Source organism: Drosophila sulfurigaster, chromosome 2R (assembly GCF_023558435.1).
Source record: "Drosophila sulfurigaster albostrigata strain 15112-1811.04 chromosome 2R, ASM2355843v2, whole genome shotgun sequence".
NCBI classification, from domain to species: Eukaryota; Metazoa; Arthropoda; class Insecta; order Diptera; family Drosophilidae; genus Drosophila; species Drosophila sulfurigaster.
Genome location: NC_084882.1, coordinates 19456311 through 19482757, shown reverse-complemented (window position 1 = coordinate 19482757; position 26447 = coordinate 19456311). Strand labels below are relative to the sequence as shown.

Genomic DNA, 26447 nt, shown 5'->3' with positions numbered 1-26447 from the left:
AATGATATAAATACTCTTTCCATGCAGCTTGTTCTCTTGTCAGCTGTTAAGTAGCTTTAAAGTGCAACTCTTGTTCACAGCTAAGAACGTTGAAAGCCTTGCAAGCTGACGCGTTAATTAAACCAAATTAAGCTCAAGTTGTTGGCCACTTTTTCACAGACAGGCTACAGCTGCTGTTGCTGCTGCTGCTAGCCGGGTTAAGAGACTTTGTGTTGATGAAAATGCGAAAATAACAGTACAAACAAGCTAGTCAGTGAAGCGCTCAACGCTGGGCAACAACACTTTACGCCTGACCAGGCAGAAAGCCAGATGTAAGAGCGGAGTTCGATGAGTTCTCGGGCATCCTCGCCACCAATGAAAATCAATAAACGTACGTTACGCGTGAAAACAGCCAGAACGTGGCCAGAAAGAGGCAGCGAAAGAGAGAAAGAGAGAGCGAGATTGACAGTATAAGCTATTGTTCATTCTTTATTGTTCAGAGTGTGACACAGTCTCTGGTCATCGTGATGCGGAGTGAGACGAGCTGACGACAGTCGAGCCAACAATGTGATGAAATCGAGTGCAAACAGGAGGCAGCGTGTCTCGTGTCTCGTGCCTCGTGCCTTGTGTCGGGCCGTGTTTGTAATTTCCACATTTCATAAATAAAGCACGCCAGCGTATACAAATATTGTCCGCTTGTTGATATTGATGCCCGGCCACATGGACACGGGATGATGATGCTGATGGCGAGCCAAAGTCAGGCGGCTGTTTGCATAGTGGGGGGGCGAGGCATTCGAAGATGGTTAAAATGAATAATGATGATGACATGCGAAAATCGTTGAAAAACAAGCGGCCGCAAAATGAATATAAATGGCAATTATGTGGCATCGCTCGTACAACGCTGCGTATACACGACGCTTCGCCTACCCACAAAAGTAGGCAACAATATTTTATGTTGCGCTATGCTCTTCCTTTTTCTGATGGTGTTGGTGTTGTGGAGCGCTTTTCAATTAGGCCACAAGAGCCTAACGAATGACACCTTAAGTGTGCTCAAAATCCAACAGCCACGCCCACTGTCAGTCAGTCAGGAGCAGCAGCCAGCTGTCCGCCCTTTTTTGGTCCATTGTGCTGGCTGTTTTTGGCTGGCTAGCTGGCTTTTGTGTTGGCCAACTTCTGACGATTATTCTTTGTCAGTTCGCGACGCTTTCTATTTACGCTCATTGTTGGCGTTTTGGCATATTTCCGTTAGCCAAGTTTGGCCACTTCCGCCGTTGTTGTTATCGTTGTTGTTGCTGTTGTTGTTATAGTGGCTTGGTGGCCAGCAGCGATTGCTGCTCGCTTTTCTTTTTCTTTGCGTTGTTGTTTGCTGTTGCGCTCTTCTTCTTGTCTTGTGTTTGCTTTTGGCTTCAGTTTGCGTTGTTTGTGTTGTTCGCTGGAGATTTGCTAGCTTATAAATTCCAATGAAATATTTTGGACAGCACTTGAAAAGTTTTTCCTCGCTTCGCATTCGACATTCGGCATTTCGCATCGCTTTTTGGCTGTTTGTATTAGCCATGCGGCTCAATTCGACTCTTGCTTTGGGTCATTTATGTGCAAACTTCTTGGCTTTGAACTTTCTATCGTTGTCTGCTCTTCCCTCTTCTACTCTCTAAACTTTGCCTTCAGCAGTTTGGTTTATGTTTCCTGTGGCATCTACAGGTGTTCCAAATGTGCAGCGCATTCTTCTTCCACTTGCGTCTGGCGACCGCTTTGTCTGATTGTTGTTTGAGTTGGAGCGAAGATTGATGAACCCATTTGATATAACATCGTGGTTGTCATGTGTATATGTGTGCTTGCTTGTGGTCTGCCTTAAATTACATTTGGGACAGCTGAATTCAGAGCTCTTGTCATGGGGTTGCAATACATAATCCGACTCCGGTGCGAATTGGCATGATGAATATGAAAGAATTGCCATACTCAATCAATGTATTAAGCACTGACAGTTATGCTGAATTAAAGCATTTATTGTGCATTTTCTTTGAGTTTCATTTTAAACATCCCCATTCAGACTTTTTCGATTTGAATTCTCCACTCGAAATTGATAGAAAGCTGCTGAAATTCAATTACGTTTTAATCAACAAACTATACAAGATGATTTTCTCGTATGAATTTCCTTTCCTTCAATTCTTAAAGCATTGACAGAAATTATTTTTGGCCAGGCTCAATTTGCTTGTGCCACACTAATTGTGTCTGCAAAAGTCAACGACAGAATGACAAAATAAAAGAAATGAAAAGGAAAGGAAAGGAAATCTGACAAGACATTTGCCATAAGCGAGGCGAAACGTGGAACAGAATACTCGGTATCTTAAGTGGCAAGACAACAAAATAAAAGAAAAGTAGGAAAACGGAAAGTGGAAAGTGGAAGCAGAGCTAAAAGCCAAACCGAGAATATTTGAATACATCTTATTTCCGAGCATATTTCCGACGCAAGTTATTTCTTTTATAATTTGCCTCTGTGTAACCCATGCATATGCCATGCCATGGGATTCCATGCGATGCTCTGCCTTAATTACAAGCCAAATGCGAGCCAAGCAAAAATAATAAGGAAAACGGAGCCCAGGAATTTGGCCAAAGATAAACAGACAAAAGGCACAAGGCGCAAAGCACCAAACTCTGTTCCCTTAGACCAAAGTCAAGAGGATGACTATTGTTATTACAGAGGAGAGACACGCGCTCGCGGATGCAGATTTTTTACATTCTTTTGCCGCTTTCACAAAATGGGGCGCAAAATATGCCATTGCGATATGGTTGGCGATATGGCGAACAGGATGCCGCCGCCTTTTGGCCGGCAAATAAAACTGGAAATGGAAATAAAACGAATAAGAAAATGAAAATGAAAATGGCCAGGGCATTTCACAATTACAGCGACAGCTCCTCCAAATTTGTAGCTCAAGCATAGACGACCGGCCACTTGGGTCGCTGTCTCGTTGCCCTCTGGCGGTTGGCAAATGGCGGGTTTATTAGAATCAACCTCTCTCTTACACTCTCTTACACCACTTACAGCCAAACCCGAAGCGGAAGTAGACAAATTGTCGCTGACATTTTGCGGTCGTTGGACGGCGGCTTTTACTTGCTTGATAATCAACAACAAACATACAGACAGCTGTGTGTTGTAAAGTGCAAATTAAATTTAATATTATGATGGCATTTATATTTCCTCAAGGCGTCTGCTAACCTTTTCTCCCTCTCTCTCTATATCTGTGACTCTTTGCAGAAATCGCTTGGAATCAAATTCGGAGCATTGGAATGCGCTGTTGTTGTCACTCCGCGAGCTAACCGAGTGGGTCATTCGCAAGGATACAGAGCTAAGCACATTGGGCTTGGGTCCAGTGCGCGGCGATGCGGCGAGTTTGCAAAAGCAATTGGTAAGTTGAGAATGAAGTTTCAATTCGAATTTGTTCGGTCTGTCAATCTGAAGTGCGATGCTTCAGCAAAATATGTATACAGATGATATTTAGAGTACTTGGCATGCCCCAAATATGAGCATAAAGCTGAGCACTGCAGTTGCTGCTGCTGTTGCTGCTGCTCATCATGAGGTTCGCTAGAGGCTTTTTGTGTGCCAGCAACGACCCAATTTGAACCTGCACCTCAATTTGCTCTGGCCAACTAATTGTGTGGAAGGCTTTTGGGGTCACAACAAGTCTAAAGCGAAGCGAAGCGAGGGGAGGGAAATAAGGATGGGTACTGGCATTTTTAGTGCCATTTTCTGGCACAATTTGTAATTTTTCGCCTCGGTGTGTGTGCAAATGGGGAAGAGTGAGAAATGGGGGAGAAGTGAGCAGTGAGGAATGGGGAGTGAGGAATGAGAATGCCAAACGTTCTGCGTGTGACTGGAGGGTCTCTCTGTGATTTAATGGCGCATAAAGTGGTTGCCAAGCCCATTATGTGTGCGTGCTTGTAGGTGAATAAATATATAAACGTGTATGTGTGTGTGTGTGAGGACTTACAAGCAAATATTTAGCCATAATTATATATAGTAGTAGTATCTGGGAATTGTTCACGCTCAGCGAAATGAATGCAAATTCTGCCACAAATGAGTTCAGCTTAAATGGTAAATCTCTGCTAATACCATATTAGCATTAGAGGCAAAACACAAACAATATATTAAGCTCCGCTTATCAAATTGAATATCAATCGAATCGGACATATTTGGCAACTGAATTCATTTGCTTTTCGCATGGAATTTGCATGTGGCCTTTTGTTTATTTGATTGCATACACAATTTGTATGCGTACATAGTATAAGTTTGTTGTTTATGCATGTTTACTAATGCACAATTATAGCATAAACTAATATCATTTTCGATTTTGTGACTGTTATTTGTATAGTGTGCGTTTTTTGTTGGCAACGCAACGCAACACAGCGTATACGCAATATTCAAAAATGCAAATGCTAATATTATGCGCACAATAAACAGTCAGCCGAGTGGAGATAAAAATAAGTTGCAATTAAAACAATTTGAAATAATAAATAATTATCGAACAACATTTGAATATTGCATGTTTATTTTATTCAATATTTTTACTTAAATTAATTTATTCGCATTAGATTATAATACCGTCTTTATACTTTTTGGCATTTATTTATTGCTCAACATATTTTTCTTCAGTTGTACAACTCATTCATTAATTTTATTTTGATTTGTTTTATTCAATATTTTCTTGTCTGACTTTTTCGTATTTATTTATTTCATTTAATATTTTTTACATTTGATTGACTTTTTTCAATTTCTTAACATATTTATCTTCATTTTTACAATTCTTGTTTTATTTTTAATTTGCGTTATTCAATTTTTATATTTTAAATTTTTTTGTATTAATTTATGTCTTCAAATATCTATCTTAATTTTAAATTAAGAATTTATAACTTCTGAACTATACTTCAATATTACCTGTTTTCTTTAATCACATTCATTTTTCGCTAGCAAAAATAAAATGCTTACCTTATATGCTGTTTTAAATTTGTTGAACTTTATTTATATTATTTTTACATTTTGGTTTGAAATATTCTTACCATTTATTTCATTATTAGTTTCAAGTGTTTTGAGATGATCTCTGTTAAGTGCTCAATTTATTTTGTAATATTACGTTCGTATGTGCAAAGTGTGCTAATTTGGATTCAGTTGCTGGCATTTGGCTTATCATTGCCATTTCAGGCACACACTTGGCACACACAAAATAACAGGGAAAAGCTTAAAAGAGAGGAGGGTTGAGGAATATCCATTACATAATTCAGAAGTTGCTGCGTCAATGTATTTTATAGCCTCATATGAAATGTGCTTTATAAGTGTGTACATTGCAATTGCCTCTTCTTTTTTATGCGAAGTCACTTGAATCGCAGCTAGCCAGTGGATAGAAGTGGATAGAGAGGGAAAGATGGAGTGAGAGAGAGAGGAATAGACTCAGACTAGCCAATGCTTTCATATCTTAGTGGCCAACTTGACCGAATTGCTTGCGTTGAATTGAAAGTCCCACTTTTGCGTTTGCGAGCGAATTCTTAAATAATTGTTAAATGATGCTTGTTATGTCAAAAACATTCACACTCCCCCATTCCATACGTGTGTGTATATATATGTGCATGCTTCCGGAAATCACTTAAGAGTCTCTAGCCTCAGTCAGGGGAAGTAAAAGGAAAAAAAAGGGAAAAGTAGATTTCGCAGCAACAGCTTCTAGTTCAGACTGGGGCCAGTTGAAAATGGTGAAACACTGTCTAACACAGCGTGCGCCACTTGAATTTCACTTACCCCCAAACCTACACTCACACACACACATACGTAAGCAGCTCCCGCTGTGTGGCAAGGCAGCAAAAGCAAAAAAAATGAGGCAACTTTCACCCTTGGAGCCTGCTGAATCTATTGCCTGCCACTAAGTTACGGTCTGCCGGACATTTACATTTCGACTGCCTAGAGGGCTAATGCGAATGTGTGAGTGTGCTTCTGCATCTGTGTGTGTAAGAAGTTGGCTTGTACTTGTATTTCCTACATTTCTTGTATTGCCTTTCATTTGTATTGCCTTTTGCCTTCTGGCTCGGCGTAGTGTTGCATTTTTGCCATTTTCTCCACTAAATGCATTAAACACGATATTTATTATTGTGAGTTTTCCTCTTTTGCTGCACTTGGCTCTATGATGTTTTATTGGGCCAACGCTTGAACAACACTTTGGCCATTTCATTTGCAATTGACCAAAATCGCCTCCTTTTTTGTAACTTACAGCGATAAGTTTGCTCGGTTTTTATTTGTGGCTGGTGCATAAATCTTTTTTTGCACCATTGACAACTAACATAGACTTTATTTGCCCCACAAAAAAAAATAAAAGTGCTCTTCTTATTTGGCTGGTTTTGTCTTCTATACACTTGCAGGATGATCATAAAGCTTTTCGACGTCAGCTGGAGGATAAACGCCCAATTGTTGAGAGCAATTTAACGAGCGGTCGTCAGTATATTGCCAGCGAGGCGCCCGTTTCGGACACCAGCGATACGGAGGGTAAGTTTTTTACGATATTCCATTAAATTATTATGTTTTTACCACGAGGTCGTGCCAGATACTAAACGCGCTGCCATCAAACAGCCATCTTGGGTTTCAACATTAACCTCAACCACAAAAAGTCTCCATGAATTTTTCAACTATTTAAAGTATGCGTTTTTTGATTGGGCAATAAACCGGCCATGTAGAAGTGCTTGAATGTTACTAGTTCATGTTTGGAATGCTAGCAACTCTTGCACTTGTATTCATTCATTCATTCGTTCGGTGTTTGAATTGCCAAACATCAACTCATTCACGAAATTTGCAGTCGAGTTGTTTGCCAAATCTCAAAATCAAATGGCAACAACGAAATTTAAGAGCACCTCTTTTCAGCTCTGCTGCAACTACACTCAGCAGCTTAGCAGTTGACCACACTACACACACATACACACACCCACACACAACCGCACACTCATTCACACGCACGCGTACACAGACAATTACATGCATAGAGAAGCGTTCACACTGAGCTTTACCGCACGTGAGGCGCCTAAAAGTAGACAACTGTTGTTGCCAGTGGCTGCTGCGGAATTGCCAATTGATTTCGTTGCATTAGCTTTGTTTTTACAACTCTATAGTTCGCTGTGTTTTTGAACAAGTTTCGAAAGAGGATGACAAGCTAAATACTCTACATTGATTTAAATTGGAGTTCGTGATACGAATTGCTATTCATGTAACAAAGTAGAGTAATTTATTGATAGAAAATATAAAAGTAATGAAGTAATGATATAATAATCAGATTAATGATCAACACGATTAGAGGACAACTGTTCCTGTCAACGCCGACACACCAACTGACTTTCGTCGATCTTGCTTTCGTGATCAGTGCTGCCATATCCTTTCCCAAAGCTCGCGTAGCCACTCGTTGCCAGCAACCAGTAGTGCCATACTTAACATTCATATAATATAAAAAGAACAAAACATTTTGATGGTGAAAACTAAATCTTGTTTTACATTACGTAAATACAAATTGCTTGCGTTTTATCAAGATTCGAAAGTGGATATTCTTCATTGATTTTTAGAGTTCGTGATACGGAAAATTAAAACACTTATAATTGATATTCGTATATGATAAAAAAGCATGTAGATAATATTATGATACGCAAAACTAAATTTAGTCTTCAACTTCAGAATTGGTATTTGATTAGTTTGCTTTAACTTTGTCTTCTTTAGACTATGGTCTACTAAATACTCTTTATTGATCTAAGTAAAAGAATCAAGATATCATTTATCAAAATTATTATTCGCATATGATACAAAAACAATTGTGAAGCATAAGACATTCCCTTTGAAGAATATATTTCTCATCTATTTCCCTCGCTTCCTACAGGGTACAAGACAGTCAAGCAACTTATCTCAGCAGCAACATTCTCACTCGTGTCCTTTAGCTTGGGGCTTAGCAGCTTTTTAACTACAGTTAACAATTTAGCAAATGACTATGGTGAACTCGGTTCAGTTTTGGTTTATTTTGTTTTGCTTTTTGCTGCCAATAGCGAGGCAGACAGATCAGCAACAGCCACGCCCCTCAGGCTGTCTAATAGAAGGCGTCAACGATAATTGCAACCAAAGCAATTAGTGGGATTAGCACGCTATTAGTGCCGACTATCAATACTGCGATAGTGTGTGTATAAAATCGAATTGTATGTGTGAACTCGATACACACATGGGTGTTACTCTATTTGCTTTTGTTGTGGCAGGCTTTACGGTTCTGTGCTTTTGGACTGGCATTTGATTTGAACCATTGATATTCGTGTTTATTGTGTGGCGCTCAATTTAAACAGTATTTAAATATATCCATATTATAATATATCAAATAAACCACTTTTTCCAAAGCCTCTAAAGTAGTTATGAAATCACTTCGTTATGCAAATATAAATTAATTTTCATCATTCTAATTGAATATTCATAAATTTATTTCGCTATTTAAATGCCACATAAAAGTATTACCAAGAAACTAATTCAAAGTTTTGGTAAATGGTTTCAATAGTAAAGATTTCAGAAACTTTGTTTTAAAATGCTCAATATACTGATTTAAACGTATTTAAATAAAACAAAAGTTTGTCTTAAAACTTATGAGCAAAAACACTTTTACTTTCGCAACTAGTTTTCTTTTAAAAAATTTCGATTTCAAATCTACAATTTAAACTAGTTTTTTGATTTAATTCTTCAAGTTGGCCGTAAGAAGAGAAAACTCCATGAAAATTGAAATGAAAGGCAATATCTAAAAAAAAAGAAAAGGAAAAGTTTTGCTGCCGCTAAGGTTTCATCCTTGCCTCGCCTTCATCTGCATTTCCTTTTCCATCCAGCTCCATCAAACTCTGTCGTCAGTCAGCGTAGAGATTCAGTGAGGCACGCAAAGAGCAGAAAAAACATGCGAAGCGATAAACTCAATCTTTAAATTGAATTTGAATATTAGAAACGGAGAGAGAGAGAGAGAGAGAGTGGACGAGATGCCATGTCCTGCTCAAATAATATCAGAGACAGCCTTGATATTTGCTTAACGTCATATTACCAGATGTCGACTGTCCAAACAACTTGGCAATTGCCCGCTCGTTCTTCCCTTGCGAACTTATTCGCCTTCGCTCCGTTCGTGCATTAAATTAAATTTAGATTTAGCCAACTGACTCTGACGTTCATCGACGGGGCAATGCCTGTTGTTGTCATACTTCTTTGTGCCACTGTTGAGGTTTCGTTCGCTTCGCTTTAGTTTGCTTCGGTTTGCTCAGCTGCCACTTGTCACTCGCTCTCTGTCTTTCTTGCATTTCCAATTCCATTTCCTCCACATGCACACGTCAAGTTTGTCTAACGACATTTCAAATATTTTTCAAGCGAATTCCTTGGTTGACACACATACATATATAATACATATATATAGCATCTCGTCTATGGCTAATCGATAATTTTAGTGTGTTTATTTGATTTGCCTGACTTGCTAAAGTTATCACTGAGTTATCCCTTGAGCGTGGCTGTCATTCAGTTATGCCCCAAACTCTCGACACAATTGCTCGACTGAGATCATTTTATTGCAAATTTAATCACTGTGCGCAATCAGCATAATCAAAGTTCCATCCATACCCCACATTCAGCATAATCATCGCTGTCGGTAGACATTAAGAGCCATAATATCATCTCTAATTCATAAAGCTACGTGCCAACACACAGACGACTTCTCCAACTTGAGCAATTGTTTTACGCTTCTCTTTCTCTTTCTCACTGCTGGCTGGCTGCTTGCTGCTTGCTGTTTTACCTGCCGATTTTTATATAATTTTCGTATTTCTGCTTCTGCTTTGCAGCCGCACACGATTCCGACTCACGTTACATGTCCGCCGAGGAGCAGAGCCGTGAGCTGACACGCAGCATCCGGCGGGAGGTGGGAAAACTTTCGGAGCAATGGAACAATCTAATCGATAGATCTGACAATTGGAAGCATCGTTTGGATGAATACATGACGGTAAGTCCCTTCTACCTCCTTCTTCGTCCGCGCATTTCCCCAATCTCAATCATAACCTTAGTTACTTCATCATTTCCTACACTTACATTTTCATAATTTTCTTATGACTTGCGGGTGAATTTTCTTCTTGGGAAATTTTTGAATTGACTCACAAGGGCTGCACCTTGTTACTCTTGTAATTTTTTATGGCCTCCAATTTGTTTTAGCAGCAGCTCGTGTTCTTGTTCACTTCGAGTCGACTCTCAACTTTTATTCTTTTCGAGGGTCCTTTTTCCCTCTATGTGTGTGTGTGGGTGTGTGGGTGTGCGTTTCAGTGTAGGTGTCAGTGGGTGTATGTGTGCAATTATATTTCCTTTCTTTTTCATTCTTTTCGGGTGTGCGAAGTGTGCACAAACTTTTGGAGCAAGCAATTTGTAGACGAAATCAAATCAGAGTTGAAATTGCGCGGAGGCCTTTGAATGGTGTCGTCATTAGGAGCTGAAATAATTTCCGCAATTTCCGCAATGCGAGATGGGTGTGAGATGAATGTAATGCAAATGGCTGCAATTCAATTCGCACTTCGATATTATTTTGGAATTTAATTATAATATTCAAAGTTTTTAAATTTAACGCCAAATACTCAACACTTAAAGCCGCATCGCAATACCCTCAAAATTTAAGCCATATATTTATTATTCAATTACAGTAGAGCAGTAGAGGAAAATGTTGAATGTGAATGTATGTGAAATGTGGAATGGCAACGTTAGAAATTTGGCAGTTTGATTGGTTTGAGTTTTCGGGGGCTGTTGGATTCGTATTCGTATTTGGATTCGGATTCTGATTCTGATTCGGTTTGTGGGTTTCAGCCTGATGGCTAATAAATGCAAGTGTGCTTTTTACGATGCCTGTCGTTTGGTTTTGCAAAACAACAGCAGTGGTAGCAAGAGTAACAGCAATAGCAGCAGCAACAACAACAAGAGTAACACCAGCGGGAATAACAACAAAATATTTGCCACAAATGTGACGGACTGATGGCAACGGCTGTCGTTACTCATACGCACCGTAAATTTGATGCAACAAAGTTTGGCCGCATAAAAATGTCACAGAGTGTGCAAACAATGGATATGCGAGTATAACATACACACACACACAACCCGACCCCTCACACATTCCCCCCTCCACTCAACACACACACATTCACATGTGAATAACTCGTTGAGTGCACAGACAAGCATAGCATACTTTTGGGCAACTGGGCTAAGCCCAAGCGAAAATCAATACGAAACAAACGGCAGAAAGAGGTGGAGCGTGGCGTGGCGGGGCGGGGGGGGAAAGGGAATGCCATAAAACGAAACAATATGCAGCATGTCAATGTTTCTAGGGGGGAAACACAAAACAACATAGAAATACATTTATATTTGCAACAAAGTGCGCATAAATATGACACTTGAGTGCAAAAAAGCGAAGTAACTTGCTTGGCCCAAACAAGCGTTAAGACTTAGGCTTTAACGTGTCCTCTCTCTAGCCCCAAACATTGAGGTAGACGCTGATAATCCATGTGCTATACATATATTTAAAAGCAAGCCTGCATAAATCTAGCAACAATTTTGTGCAAATTTATTGCTTAAATCGGACTCTTGTCTCTGCTTTCGTGTTATGCATTTTAGATAACATTCTTTCGGCTTCAATTTATGTGCTTGCATACATACATACATTATGTTGTTTTCCCTGGTGAGGAACAATTTTAATTTTATTGGGTCAATCTGTAGACAAATACATGAGAATTTGTGTGAATAAATTGGCCACGCCTCACTTTTGAAGTGACCTATATTTAAGTTGCAATTTAAATTGCTTGAAAATTCCTTAATCTCGTTTGTGAATCAATTATGAATTATTCTGCACATAAATATGATTCCAATTGGTCAGAGATATGATGATTTAAAGCTGCAACTAATAGAAATGTTTCAAATTTCCTTTAAATGAAATCAAATAAGTGGAATCAATCTAAATTTGTAATGTTTGCTTTATTAATTTACGGTTACTTTGCAACGCTTGCACAACGAGTTTGTATTTAATAAAAATGTTTCAGATTGTCTAAAAATGAATCTAAATTTCCAATGTGTGAATTCTTGTCTTATTAATTCAATATTAGTTTGCAAAGCTTGCACAACGATTTATCTCAAGCTTTATCGCAGCAAAATTTCACTACAAATACTTAAACTCAAAGGCAAAGTTAACGCAGAAGCATTCTCGTGGAATTTTCTTTGCTGAATATTCAATTTTGATACAAGTTTGCGATGAAAGTTGTGATAAGTTGAATATCGCATAAAAAACCAGTAATTTCTTATAGTTTTTTATTATGACAAGCGATTGTTGGCGAGTATAAAATTTGCTTGCCACGCAACGCAGGTTGATGTGCAGCGCGACAACAATAAAAACTGATATGAAAAACTTTAACAAAATTAACAACGTGCAGCAGCGGCAGAGACGCAAGCAGCAGCGAAAAATTAAATAGAATTAAAAAAAGTTTGCTCAACAAGAGTAGAGCAGAGCAAAGTTTGCCGACTGGCAAGCGTGGGTGTTTTGACAAAGAGAGCGTGAAGAGAGGAGAGGAAAAACGTAAAAAGTTTAAATAAATGCAACTTAAAACAATTACCACGAAACCAGCACAAAAATGGAGCAGCGCAAATGAAAGTTTGAGTGTACAAGGCTTAAAGGAGGCGCTTTATGGAGCGGTTGCCTTCCTTTTCGTTTTCGTTTCGTTTCGTTTAAATGAAGTCTCTCTAAATGGCCTGGCCTGTGAGTACTCACACTCCTCTTCTCAGCTCTGCTGTGGCTCTGGCTCTAGCTGTGGGACAAACTTTGTCGTTGTCCAGACTAGAAAGGCATCGAGAGCAGGCGAAGTCAAGCAGCATTTTCCTGCATGCACTGCGGTTAATTGACCACACAAATGTTCTTGTCTCTATCTCTGCTTGAACTGTGCCTTTCTGCAAGAGAGAGGGATTCTATTAATTAAAAACAAGCCTTGCATTAATTGAATTTAAAGTTGCATTTACGGTTTGCTTATTAAGCATACGCCATGTGGTGCATTTTAAATTGTCAACTGTGAAATATAAATTAAAGAAGCGCACCACAATTTCCATTCGAACGTTACCAACATTTTGGCACCTTTTTCTGCATGTTTCACATTAATGAAATTAAAGTGATTTTTTGCACGCGATTGCAAAATGGAATTGCAAAGTGCATTGTTGCACAAGCAAACTGCTGTTTGTGGCAGCTGCTTTTCATGCGGCAAACAATGGCCAACCAGAGAATTGTATACAATTCACAGCAGCAGCAACAGCAGCAGCTGTATTGTGCATTCCAAGGAATGCAAATGAAGTCGCAAGAAATTTCATTGAACACACTTTAAAAACGAAAATTTAAAATGTTATCATAATGAACTGCAGTCAGTTGGTTAGCCGCAAAATGCGGATTGCATTTGCCACACAGGCTTAATCAATGCTGTGCTGTACAATCCGCACTCAAGTGTGATCCCAATTAGTACTCTCTTCAGCTCTCTGCATTGCTCGCTAATCCGACTCCGAGATGATGCATGACCACATCAATGTCACGGCAAGTCCGAAGCTGAGAGCAGCTCTAGAAAACCATAAGCGAAGCGCAGCATCGAATAAACATGCTAATGAAAAGTGCACACTTAGGTTTGCCTCGAATTTGGTCATGCTCCGAGTGTGTTCCATGTCCGGAAACTGCAGCAGCAACTTCTGGCTCAGTGGACAAATAAGCGAGGACTTCAAGAGTAGGGTGAACAACAACAATAGGACAATGACAGCCTGGATACGCTCTAGAGCATCAAATTGCATTGCCACTTAGTAGCCCAGCGTTAGGCAACACAATGCGACCATTTAACCCACTTAAATGCGCTGAAAATCGGCAACGAATAGCGGTCAGAATTGCCAATTGAATAGAAACCAATTGCTTAACGCTATAAAATATGTTTCATTGATTTCCTGTAAAACTGTAAAAATGGCAAAAATATATGTGGCTGAAGCGCATAGAAATTGCAATGACCAGCAGGAAGAACAGTGCTGAACTGCATTCCCAAAGGGGAGCGCACAATGCGCTCTTCGCCATAATTTAACCACATGTGGTCGATATTGACGGCATCCACACAAACACACACACACAGACATATACACGGCCAACTCATTTAACCCTCTATGACCGCTGAGCTTCACCACAGCAGGAGCAGCTGCCGGACTGGACTGTGTTTGCCTTGCCTGTCATCGTTGTCCTTGAGTCCACTTAGCCGTAGTGCTCTACTGGCTGCTCGCCCAGTTGGGTCTGCGAAAAAAAATATGGGGGAAGCGCTGCAAGTGCGACTGCAGTTTAGTTTATTATGCAAGGCCAGGCACCATAGAATCAATTTTGTATTTTTTTATTATCGTTCTATAAATCACTCATACGCAGTGTGAAATATGTTGGTCGTTTTCATGTTTGCCTTTCTGATTTATGGCAATAAATTGGATTTTTTAAATCTAATATCAATTTAAATTTTTTAAGACGAAAGAACCAAACCGAAGCGAAGCGAAGAGATTTTAATTTTGTGTGCAGCCCAAGTAATTTTTTTTCTTTTTAGAGGCAGCCCTAAAAGTATGCAACATTTTTTTTGAGTTACATCCATTCCACTTAGCATCCATTTGGCGTAGCTGGGACAGAAACCATGTAAAAAATTCATTGGAATTCACGCAACAAATAAAAAGTTATGAAAAATATTGTGTTCAAAATTAAAAAAAAAAGAGAAAAAAATCACAAACTGTGATGCGCATTTAAAACAAGCCCCTTGAGCGTTGAGAGCAACAAACAGAATTAAATACAAGAAAAACAAATACATAAATGGAAATCAAACAGCAGCTGGCAATATTTCATTTTCATACCAAAAGCAACAATATTTACATTTCGTTTTCCTTTACTTGTTGTGTAATTTTTTCTGGAATTCTTCCTGATCCCTGGTTGCTTTGTTGTTTCTTTTAATTAGACGGAAATAAAAGTTCGCGATGATTTATATGCAATATTAAGCGACACTTTGTCACATACCGCGCCATTAAATGTTTCGAACATTGATTACAAATGGCAGAACGCCCTTAGCGTAAAAATGTCAAAAAATGTAGCATAGAAATGTTTGAAAAATATGAAAAGGGGGAAAAATATTTTCCGTTTATACCACTTGGGAAATCAATTGATTGTCACGCTGAAATGGCTTGGCTTCGGCTTTGGCTTTGGCTTTGGTTTTCCGTGAGCTGCGCTCGGCGATTACTTTGCTCAGCTGCAAAAGTTGCTCTCCACCCCAAGCCTAACCATCCGCCCACTCGCTATCAATTGAGGACCACATATTGCACTCGTAGTCATTGACTTTTTGTGCCAGTTTCTGTTTGTTTTTGGTCGTTGTTGTGTTGTTGTTTGCGAAACTGCACCAATATGCCACGAAATGCAACCGTGTATAATTGTCAAACGTGTTCAGCTATATTGACAATGCACACACACTCATATAGTATAGTATTCCTATCGTATGTACACACACACACACACATACACACACTCGTACATCGCAACATTCGGGCCAATTCATTTGCGCTGTCATTTTTCTTTTTTATCTTCCTCTTTGTTGTTGTTTTTGTGTTGCACGATGTTCAATGTCTGGTGGCGCCATTTTGTGTGGAACACCGCATTTACAATTTACAATTTCACCCTTTCAAACCAATTGGAAGTTGGGCGCTTTTCATAAATATTTACTTGGGCTTTTTTTGCGATATGCTCATATTTTTTGTGTAAACACTTTTGGTAATAATAAAAAGCACATTCATTTATCATCAAATAGTTAAATAATCGACTTGCCCACTTTACCAAATGAACACACTCTTAAATGGAATTAAGGGTTTAGTCAAGCGTTTATTAATTAGATTTCCTTCCGTTGAAATTAGATAATTGGTTTTCCTCAAAGCATATCCAAAGTTTAAGTAAAAGTAATAACTGCAAAAATGCCTTTCTCAGCGAAAAGAAAAAACACTTTCAACACAATTCCATTTGAAGGCAAATGCCATATGCAAATGGCTCAATGAAATTTCCTAAACGAGTCGCAGAGCAAAATTCAATTTGCAAATGCAGGAAATCCGACAAGACAGAGACTACAACAACAAGTTGGCAAAAGAAACTAAAGTCATAGATACTTTTAGCATTGCAAACGACGACAAATCGCCTTTTGGTAAAGATATATATCTGTATCTGAATCCGAATGCGAATGCATATGCAGAGCGCCAAAGAAGTAGATGCGGAGGACAAACAAAATATCTGTCTCAAAAGGTGGCAGCGTGAAAAATTATGCGCTCAAAATAGATTTTCCAGCGACACTTACAGAAAACGACAAAAAAGAAAAAACAAAACAAAAACGTGGCTGCCCGTTTTTCAGTCCGAAGTTCGTTTTGTCTACAGTGTCGCGTCTGCAGTTAATAAAAATCATTTTTCTACCACGTCCTTTGCCGGCGGCATAAGTGTGTAGGCCAAATCCGTAGAGAGTAGAGAAATAGTTTGAGATAGAGATAGAGACAGAGAAGTCTGTGACTAAAATTAAAGAAAATGGAAAACTCGTCGCAAGCATTTTTCACACTTTGTCAGTGAGCGGCACAAATAGCAAATAGCAAATGCATTTTGCATATCAACTCTTTGAATTCTTCTGCCGATTTATGAAGACTTCAATGAAGCTGACAGTTGACAGAAGACATTGGCATATGAGAATGTATTTGTCACTTGCTGACTGACATGCCATGTGTGTGTTGAGTGTGTGGTTTTTCACATTGTTTTTCTCCGCATAAGAAAAATGGAAAAAATGTTATGAGCTGACATGTGAGTAGAACAGGAAGTGCACGAACGAGAGAAACCGAGAAGCACCAAGATTTGTTGGCCAAGTAAAAATGCTTTGAGCAATGCAAAAGGAATATTTACAAGTAATGCTTGCGGCTGCTTGTGGCATGTGGCAACGATGCAAGTGATTTTTTTGTAGATATTTCAAAGAAAACTCTAGTTAATTTCAAATGCACATTCTTTCACAACAAATTCTTATTCGTTTTCAATGAGATTTTCATTCACTTCAACTTGAAGTATTTGGCAATCACATCTGTTCGCACATATTAAGCATAATCTCACTGGGTTGAATGGCTTTTATTTTGCCTGTTTATAAACATCGAATCGTGGCTGTAAATCCTTCAGTTCTCCATAAATGATCCACAACCCGTCCGTGACTCATAAGCCTCAAATCATTGAGAGAATCAAACACACACACAAACAGAACACACAACAAAAGGCGCGCGCAAAAATATGCGTGTTAAATGCCATAAAAATCAAATAAAAACAATCGAAATGCGGGAAATATAAAACAGAGCGACAAACAGGCCATTCAAATGCATTTATAAATCGTCTCGAATAAGCCAAAAAAAAAAACAAGAGATGAGAAAAAACCACAAACAAAACCAAAAATGAAAAAAAAAGGAAGGAAAGAAAGAAACTGTGGCAATAAACAAGGCAAATCGTAAAGCTCATTGAAATGTTACGAGTATAAAAACAACACTCACGAGTGCCACTCAATTGGCCGGCAGACAAGCCACTCAACACTCAGCACTCGGCACTCAATAGTCGAACATTCAACACTCAACACTCAACATACTCACCATACGACAAGCACTTAATGAGCCGGAAGCTGAGAGCGAGAGAGAGAGAGAGAGAGAGAGAGAGCGAGGCCACAAAAAGCGCAAGTGGGGAAATAAAATAATCAAAATAAAGATAAAAAGATACAAAGATACAAATATATATTTCCATAAACAATACTCAAAATGCGAGCAACAAGTTCTCACCGATGCGTGAGTGAATTGTAGTGAGGCACTGTTGTGTCTGCTTTTCGGGGAGAACAAGTTTCGTTAGCAATTGGGAGTTGAGCGCAAAGTGGCTGCAGTCGACGTTGGCGTCGCTGCCAGCGTCAACTGAGCTGAGTGCGCTGCGCTGCTGTGTTGTTAACGCATGCGACGACCGCCGGCTTTGTTGTTGGGTCAGTTTACGAGACGTCGGCGCGTAAGTTGGTTGCGTTTTTTCTCGTCGATGCAAAGAGCGCGCGCGCAGAACGCGATCAACCGGCGAAACAATAAAAAGATACATTTGCATCCGTCAGATACAAATGCAAGTCACAGTGCAAGGATACACGAATCATTTGAAAATAGAAAAGAGCTACTATAAAAGTAACCAAGTGTTTTCTGTGCCGCCCCTCGCGTTATGTTCTAAGCCCTGTCCATAAATTTTGGGCGCATTCGTTTTAACCAGAAGTGAAATATAATGCCAAAAGCAGCAGCAACAACAACTACAACGACAACTACAACTCGAAGCAGTAGCAAAAGATTCGAAAAGCGCGAAAAACTGTTGTAGAACAAACGAAAGTAACAAGAGTAATAAGGTCGAATTTATAATAACACGAGTAATTTTTGTCAACGTCAACGTCAACGTCAACGGCAACGGCGACGACGTCTTTCGGTCGCTTGGCAAAAATGTTGTGTGATAAATGAAATGAAATTCTTTGTAGCAGTCACGTTTAAAATTATGCGCCTCTTCAGCTTTGTTTTTCCTTTTTTTTTTTTGTTCTTCCACCTCCCTTTTTATTGTACTTATTTGAAATGTTACTCTCGGTTTCGCGTGTATTTTGTTCTTGCATTCGATACTTTATCTAGACTAAATATACGAGTGTATTCAGTTATTCATTTGCTGTTTATGTTATTATTGCTGTTTGTGTTGTTGTTATTGTGACGTTGGGAAACTATATGGCGACGGCGTTAAGCTGCGATTTTTGCTGCATGTGCCGAAAAAAAAAACAACACACCATTTCTCGTTGCCAAAAAATAATAATACAAATAAAATGAGCCAAAGACAACAAAATATATTTTGAACGCAATATAGATTTATTTATTTATGAACACATATATTTATTTGCATAGCAAATGCGACTTTTGCGAAATAAATATCGCAGAATTAAATATGACAACAGCTGCTAATGGAGGTTGATGGCTTTTAGTGGCAATTAAATTGACCCCAAATGCACTATTAATTGCTGTTATTGTTGCGGTGTTAACGTTGGCCCTGCGCCACTTGGATTTGATAATGAAATTTACACGAGGTTTATCTTTTAATTACACACGCAAAAGACTTGTCTACCGTTTCTTCTCGCTTACAGGCAGATAAGCTAACTAGTAGTACATATATGCAGATCAAGTGGGGAATGAATGAACTCAAGATTGCGACCACACTTTTAATATCCCACGCTTGGCTGTCAAAATGGCTAAAGGCGAGATTCTCGGTGGCAACCAGCGAAGGTCGTTTATTATTATTTACTTAACATTTTATTGAATTCTTCTTGTTCTTCTTGGAGTTTTTTCTTATTTTATTTTTGCGCGAGCGCGTTGCTCAGATTTAGTAAGCTTATGGTTGCCAGCTGTGTGTGTTGGAAGCAGGGAGCAGGACTCACGATGAGTATTTGTTAAAGTTGTCGCTTTATTTGCTTGTTGCCCTGTCAGCTTCAGGCACTCTTTGACTGTAACTGAAACTCACACAGTGACAGAGATAGAGACAAGGACTGAGGCAGAGACAGAGACAGAGACTGAGACAGAGACTGTGGGACTCCTTTCTGTTTGTCATCGGTTGGGGAGTCGAGAGTAACTCGAACGTCTTGTTTTTCATATAGTCTCGCATGTATCTCAACTGAATTTACATTGTCGCACATCTTCATCTCCAGCATCTTTCTGTCTCTGTGTGTATTATCCATCTTCTGTGTGTGTGGGAGTACGATTTTTTATCTTTTACAGTTGTTAGTCATTGTTATTACGGCTGCCAGTGTGTGTGTGTGAGTGTGTGTGTGTTGGCTTTATCTCTTTGTGCGCATTCCATTTTGCAAAACTGGCATAAGGCGCGATCCCAAATGTCTTTGTTGTCAGTTGGTTAATTAGGACATGAACATGACTCAAAACTTCGTCTGGAATTTCGCTCAAGGTCCTCGCAAACATCCCATAATCTAATGAAATGGAGCAGCCACTTTTAAATGAACAACATTTCAGGCAAATTAAGCACAGCGAGCTCCTCGTCAATCGTCGCCCGAATCGAGGGTCGACTTCTGTCTGATGATGTCAACACACTCACATGTAGTTTGCTGTCATTTAACTCGAAATAAAGTCAAGTTGAATTCCCGTTTCTAATACTAGATTTAGTTACTCTCATTAATGCATTTGAACACGCTATTAATCTGATTTGTTTGCGTCCAATTAAATACACGTTTTCTTATCAATTTGTTTCCCCTTTATCCCTTTTCTTTTATTTTTTATTTTGCAGACCAGTTCAGTTTCAGTTGTAGCTCAGATTCTAATAACCAACACGCTCAAAGTATGTTTATCTCTTTTATTGTTTTTCTTTTTTGTTGTACACAAATTTCTATTAACCCCCAGCATAAATCTCACACACAACAAGTGTTTCGGCCCCCTCTCCATAATAATAATAATATTCATTTGTTAAACATAACATTCACATTCCATTCCCATAATATTCTGCTTCCATCAAAGTCGTGGAATACGCTCATAAATGTGTCACTTTTATCTAACATTTCGATAACAATAAGCTCTAAGTACACAAAGTAGAGAGGGGATCTCTGTTTTTTATGATGCTGTCAATGCCCATGACGATGATGAAAAGCGACCTCAAGGCCCACAATTAATGCCACCGAATGCAGCGCAAAAATTGTACAATAAAATTGAAAGCTTCCCTCAGAGTCAGCTCGTCTCGGTTTTCATCTGGTTTTTAATGGGCCAATTGTGTGGATGTTTTATATTTTTTATTAGAAGCAGCACAACACACATTGTTGTAGTACACATGTTGATGGGTTGCGGTAGGGATTTGAACCCCATCATAAAACTTTGACCCACTTTAACAGATAAGCGCCACAACGCAACCAATTAATGCAATAGCTCAACATTTTTTTATACATCAACGAAATGGACTGCAAAATGTTCTCAACAACAATCTGAAAAGCTGCGCGAGCTGAATCCTGATTAAATGTTTTATGCACAATTTTATTGCTCAGACACTCACTCAATTGAGGTCATAAATGTTAATTGATACACAAATGTTTTGATTTCTAATCATTCTGATGAAGCACAGAAGCTTTCTATCTATTGAAAATACTCACTTTGATTAACCATCACAAATTTCCACATGAATAAACAAAATAATTTACAAATTTTATAATTTGCAAAAACACATTTCCAATTCCATTGACCAATATCAAATTTTATTCGACCTTGCTGAGAAACAAATAAAATTTTTGACTATGTTGCATTGCAATGGAAATACTTGAGGATATATTTTGTTTCATTGCAGCTGCTTACCCTGCTGTTTTTTGATGTTGTTTTTTATGGGTTTGAGTGTGTATATCTATATCGTATAACAACAAGATCTGTTTCCGTGCAGAATAACACTTGAATAAAACGTATTTTTATTGCCAAGCGCCGCCTGCCAGCATTTTGATACCCTGCAATTATGTTATTGTGAATGTGAGCAAAGTAATTGAGGGAAATGTTTGGAATGTTGAACATATGGAAAGCTAACAAAATATTTTTGCAACTGCATTAAAGAACTTGTTTTTGAATATATTTTATTTAATGTGAGTTACTCACTTTCAATTTTCAACACTCATTCTTGTTTCATGAAACACTTTTCATTGTCTTCAGATTTTATGTCGTTATTTTGACATGATTTTCCCATGCTTCACTGGCTTCACCTTACAACAAACATTCAACAGTATATTTATTTAAGTTTCATGAATTATTTTAAGCAAAATATTTTTTTGCAATTTGCAGCTTGTTTACCATTGCATTTCGTTTATTGGCTTGCTAATAAACAGCATTTAAGCAGCATAAGTATTCGTAAATACTTTCCAGAAAACGCTGTTGGCATTCTTTGCACACATGCAGATACTTGTATTTACTTTAAATGTATACGAATATATATATATATACATTATGTATATATATAAAGTGTAAACAAACACCAACCATGTGCGGGCTCTTCAACAGCCAGACTGCAGAGTCGTCGTGCTCTGTTCGAGGGTTCGTAGTCGTCGTTGTATTCGAATTCGTATTCGTTATTTTATGAGCTCACGTTCATATTTTTGGCTGGACTCAAGGAGGTTTTATGGGTTGCTGCTTTGAGGCTTCTTCGCCGTTGTCTGCACAAATGTTACTTGAAACTTTGATTCAAGAGCAGCTGCAATATATATGAAATCATCACAGTTCGAATTCACAGAAGAGTTGACTCAGTGCTTCAACTGTGCAAATATTGTGTGCTATAAATGGGTCAATTAATTTAATAAGAAGTGGCAAGGACCAAAATAATGCTTAGGAAAACAAACATATAAAGATTTTAAATAGCTGTCCACATAACTTATCAGTTATATTTATATTTACTATCAAAGCAATAGATTAATATTATGACATTCTTAGTACATTTAAAGAATTGATTAAATAAGAAATTTTCAATTCAGAACAAGGCTAGATCGTACTGAATACATAAATTCATTTGAAGGCATAAAGTTGAGATTTTAAATTACAATTCACATAACTTATCAAATTTATATGCGATACATATATTTTTAAATTTTATTTTGCTCTTAATGAAAATGTATTAAAAATATGATAGAATTTAAAGCTATAGATTACAGAAAACACAATTACATTTCCTGCCATCTTATATGTTAGAAAGTTTACATGGCTATGAATGTCGCTCAAGAGCTAGAAGATAAAGAACCTTTGATTAATTTTACTCACAATATTCGGATATTCAAAACATTATATAGCAGCTAAGAGAGAAAAGTTCGATTTATGTGCACATATTTAATATTTACCATAGTCTGATATTTTAAATACAAATAAGCAGCGCTTAATAACATTAGAGGCTTTAAATCTTACTTACAATAATCTAATATTCACAAAATCAACTCTTAATAATTAATAACATTAGGAGAAGATCAACTGAGAGCACTTCTATTATAAGTACTTGAACAAATTGTGCCTAATTGGAGACAGCAGTAAATACTCGAAGGAACAGCAGAAATTTGTGATGCAATCATTTGTAACAATTGCCTCACCTTTTCCCTTCTCAATGCGGCAGTTATCAGCGCCAAATTCGACAAACGTGCATCGTAGACTGCAGACAAACATCCAAAAATTTCCATAGTAGATTTTGCCATATGCGTATTTGCAGCACATTCCACGCATCGTTGGTTGCATGCAGCAACATCGAGTGCTCCTGGCAGTTGCCATTTGCAATTTCGCCAACTCTTGATTACAGCTAAAAGCTGAAAATTGTTTATGCTAATTGCGTTTAATTTATGCATGTGTAAAGTCGCGTTGCATGTGCGTCTGCATCTGTACATGTGTGTATGTGTTTGTGTGAGATGTTTCAACATGTTGTAAGAACAGCAAAAGAAATGCAAAGACAAAGCAACAACTTGTTGTTGTTGTGCTGTACACAATTGATATTTATTAGTTTGGCGCTGACGACGACGACGACGAGTCGCGGCAATTTTTGCGTGCCACAAATGTGCAATTATCGCTGCAGTTGCCACAACGCCACCCCGCCCCGCCGCCTGTCGTCGTCACCCACATACTCGCTGTACTCTCGACTTGACATTTGCATGGCAGGCAAAAGTTGGAGGAGCAGGAGGAGAAGAGGCAAATACGCATTTGACATACGCGACTCGCAGACGCCAAATGCCATTTAAGGCTTTGCCACATGTGGCATGGCGAACGCCTTCTATGGAATTTATACAAATGTCAGGCAAATGTCGCAACTTGCAACTTCGTGACGCGTCGCTTAATCCTGGCTGGTGTCTATTTCGGCCAATTAATATGCGGTTAATAGTGTTAACTGTTTGACGCGCTTATTTATTGGCTCAAAGAAGCAACTGCCGAATAAATGACAGACAAAGGCGCCTCGCTGTTACTGTTGCTGTTGCAGTGGCAGTTGCTGTTGCACATTTTGCATGCCAAGTGATGGAGCTGCATAAAATGTCTGCATACGTTGGATTGCATAAGAAAAGCAGAGCTCGTATTCGTATTCGTATTCGTATTTGTGGCAGCCAAAGGCGATGAAAAATGCTTGCTGCGCTGCTGTTGTTGGGTGTGGTAAGGCCGTGTGGCAGTGGCACATTTCAAGTATCTGCAGTCTGCAGATGTAATGTATCTTTTTGCCTAAGAGCAACGACAACAACAGCAACAACAACAGCTGGTTGGTGTGAATAAATAAGTTATCTGAATAAATTGCAGCTGAGCGTGTCAGATAAGTGAATTAGATTGCCACAAGAACTGTCTCTATATCTGTATCTGTAAAGGAATACCGGCTAAAGATATTTCGTAAAACTATTCGAAGAACATCTGGAAAACATTTCTCGCGCAATCTGCGAATGTGAAAGAATTTCTCGAAATTATCATTTCATACTTTCTTGCCGCAGCAATCGCTTTCTTTCTCTCCGCATTCTCGATTTTTCCAATGAGCACGTAAAGCCTACTTATCGGAGTCTTGGCCAAGTCAGCTGCTCGATAAATGTCGATAGTTTTCAATGCGTTTTTCGCGTTTCCTCACATGCACTTCAAGCATGCCCGTGGCATGCAACGTTCGGCGGCAATCAATTAAAAAATGCTGCACTAATTGTCGCATGTTGTGAAGCTTCGGTCGCCAGTGGACATTCATTTCAATTGAACAATTATATTGCTGGAGAGTTGCACTCAATTAAATATATTGCGCCGCTGGCGCCACTTGACGATTATGTTCTTTTCGTAGTCGTTTTTGATCCGCATCTGCGATTAGTGCCACGCCCTGAATCGAAAATGCCGTTGCGCTTGATTGAACTGTTAAGCAAATCAACAGTTGGGCAAACAAATGAAATAATTCAAATCATCAGCTGTCGAAGGGACCGTTTAGGCATGACCATGGCCAGGAAGTGGCCAAAAGGAGTGTGGGAGAGAGGGCGTGGACAGGGGGATACAAATCACAACTCACGCGAGACTTCAAGTGGCATTTTATGCAAATCACCCACAAATTGCCTGCTTGCCACTTGCCAGTTGATGTTGCCTTCGTTTGCTTTGGCAGCCAAGTATTAATAATTCTAGGCGTGCTCTAATGAGCGCAAATGTTTGTCAAAATGCTGACAGCTTAATTGAGCAGAAAATTTACATCAACAAGAGCAACAACAATGCGGAAAGTTCATGAACTAGAGTTAACTACAGTTGTGCATTGTCAAGTTAGTTGGTTCAGAGATGCTGCTGCAACAAAAGTCCAAGTCATTTATCAACGTCAACTCTCAGCCCGCATTTACAGACAACTGCAACTGAAACTCAGATCGAGATTTGACTTTGACTGGGACAAATACCTGTAAAGTACAATTAGCTCATCGACGATGCGATGACCGTTCCCCCTTTTTTCTTTTTGTTGTCGTACAAAATGGAAAGTAAAAGGCAACAAAAGAGCCATTGCAAATGGTTTTAAGCCCAGTTAAGAGCACATTTGGCAGCGGCTTTAATGCGACTTTAATAAGCAAGAAACTATCTTCGAAAGCATGGCAAATTGTTGTTGAACTGAAGCCCAGAAAGATTTCTTCGTAGAGTGAACTTTAATGACCAACAGATGCTGATGCTGCGGTTACTTTCATTAGAATTTCCATTATCCACATGCAACATGAGTCATACCAAATAGTTTACAATAGTTTTTCATTACACACTTTGCATTCATATTCAGATTTATTATTTTTTCTTTTGCTGTTGCTACTACTGCATATTTCAATTTATATTCATTCAAATATTTGCATCAAGTTTTGATTTGCGCATTCAGAGTGCCACAGAGAATGTTTTGCTACCTGCTTGCAATTTGCATCCATATGTAAATTGAAAATCAAAATACAAAAATAAATACAAGCTAGTCCTCACTCGCATTCACTCATATGGGAATTTTCTTTTACGAGTATTTTAATTGCCAACAACACCCATGAAATATTTTACGTTAGTTACGAGTATTTTTGCTGCGCTGCGCAATTTTCCCCAATTTATTTATTAAATAAACATTTTTCCGATTATGGGCAGCTGGTTTTTGCCTGCAATTGCCTTCTTTATTTATTCTTGTGGTTTTGTATAATCCAATATATGAGTAATGTTTTGCCAAATTGATTGTTTTATTTTCAAAATAAGAGTGTGTGTTGAAATATAATAAAGAAAACAGGATTACTCAAGTAAAGTAAATTTGAACTTATTCGCAAATATTTATCTTTTATTTAATTACTAATTAAAGTTTACCTCCAGTTCAATCGGTTTAAGTTGCCAACTTTTGTGTAGATTTAAACATTTTTCTATAAAA

General features: G+C 38.5%; 1 protein-coding gene across 16 annotated transcripts in view; it reads left to right on the top strand.

Annotated features, from left to right (window-relative positions):
• The window catches only part of LOC133838047 (dystrophin), a 169987-nt gene that overhangs the window by 121775 nt on the left and 21765 nt on the right, over window positions 1–26447 (top strand). For 10 of the 16 annotated variants that reach the window (XM_062268986.1, XM_062268982.1, XM_062268979.1 and 7 more), the window contains 4 exons: window positions 3233–3383; window positions 6376–6499; window positions 9832–9989; window positions 20382–20432. In XM_062268986.1, the coding sequence (XP_062124970.1) occupies window positions 3233–3383; window positions 6376–6499; window positions 9832–9989; window positions 20382–20432 (484 nt within the window). The remainder of the gene's footprint in view (window positions 1–3232; window positions 3384–6375; window positions 6500–9831; window positions 9990–20381; window positions 20433–26447) is intronic. The other 6 variants (XM_062268987.1, XM_062268981.1, XM_062268996.1 and 3 more) reach the window with 1 other exon arrangement.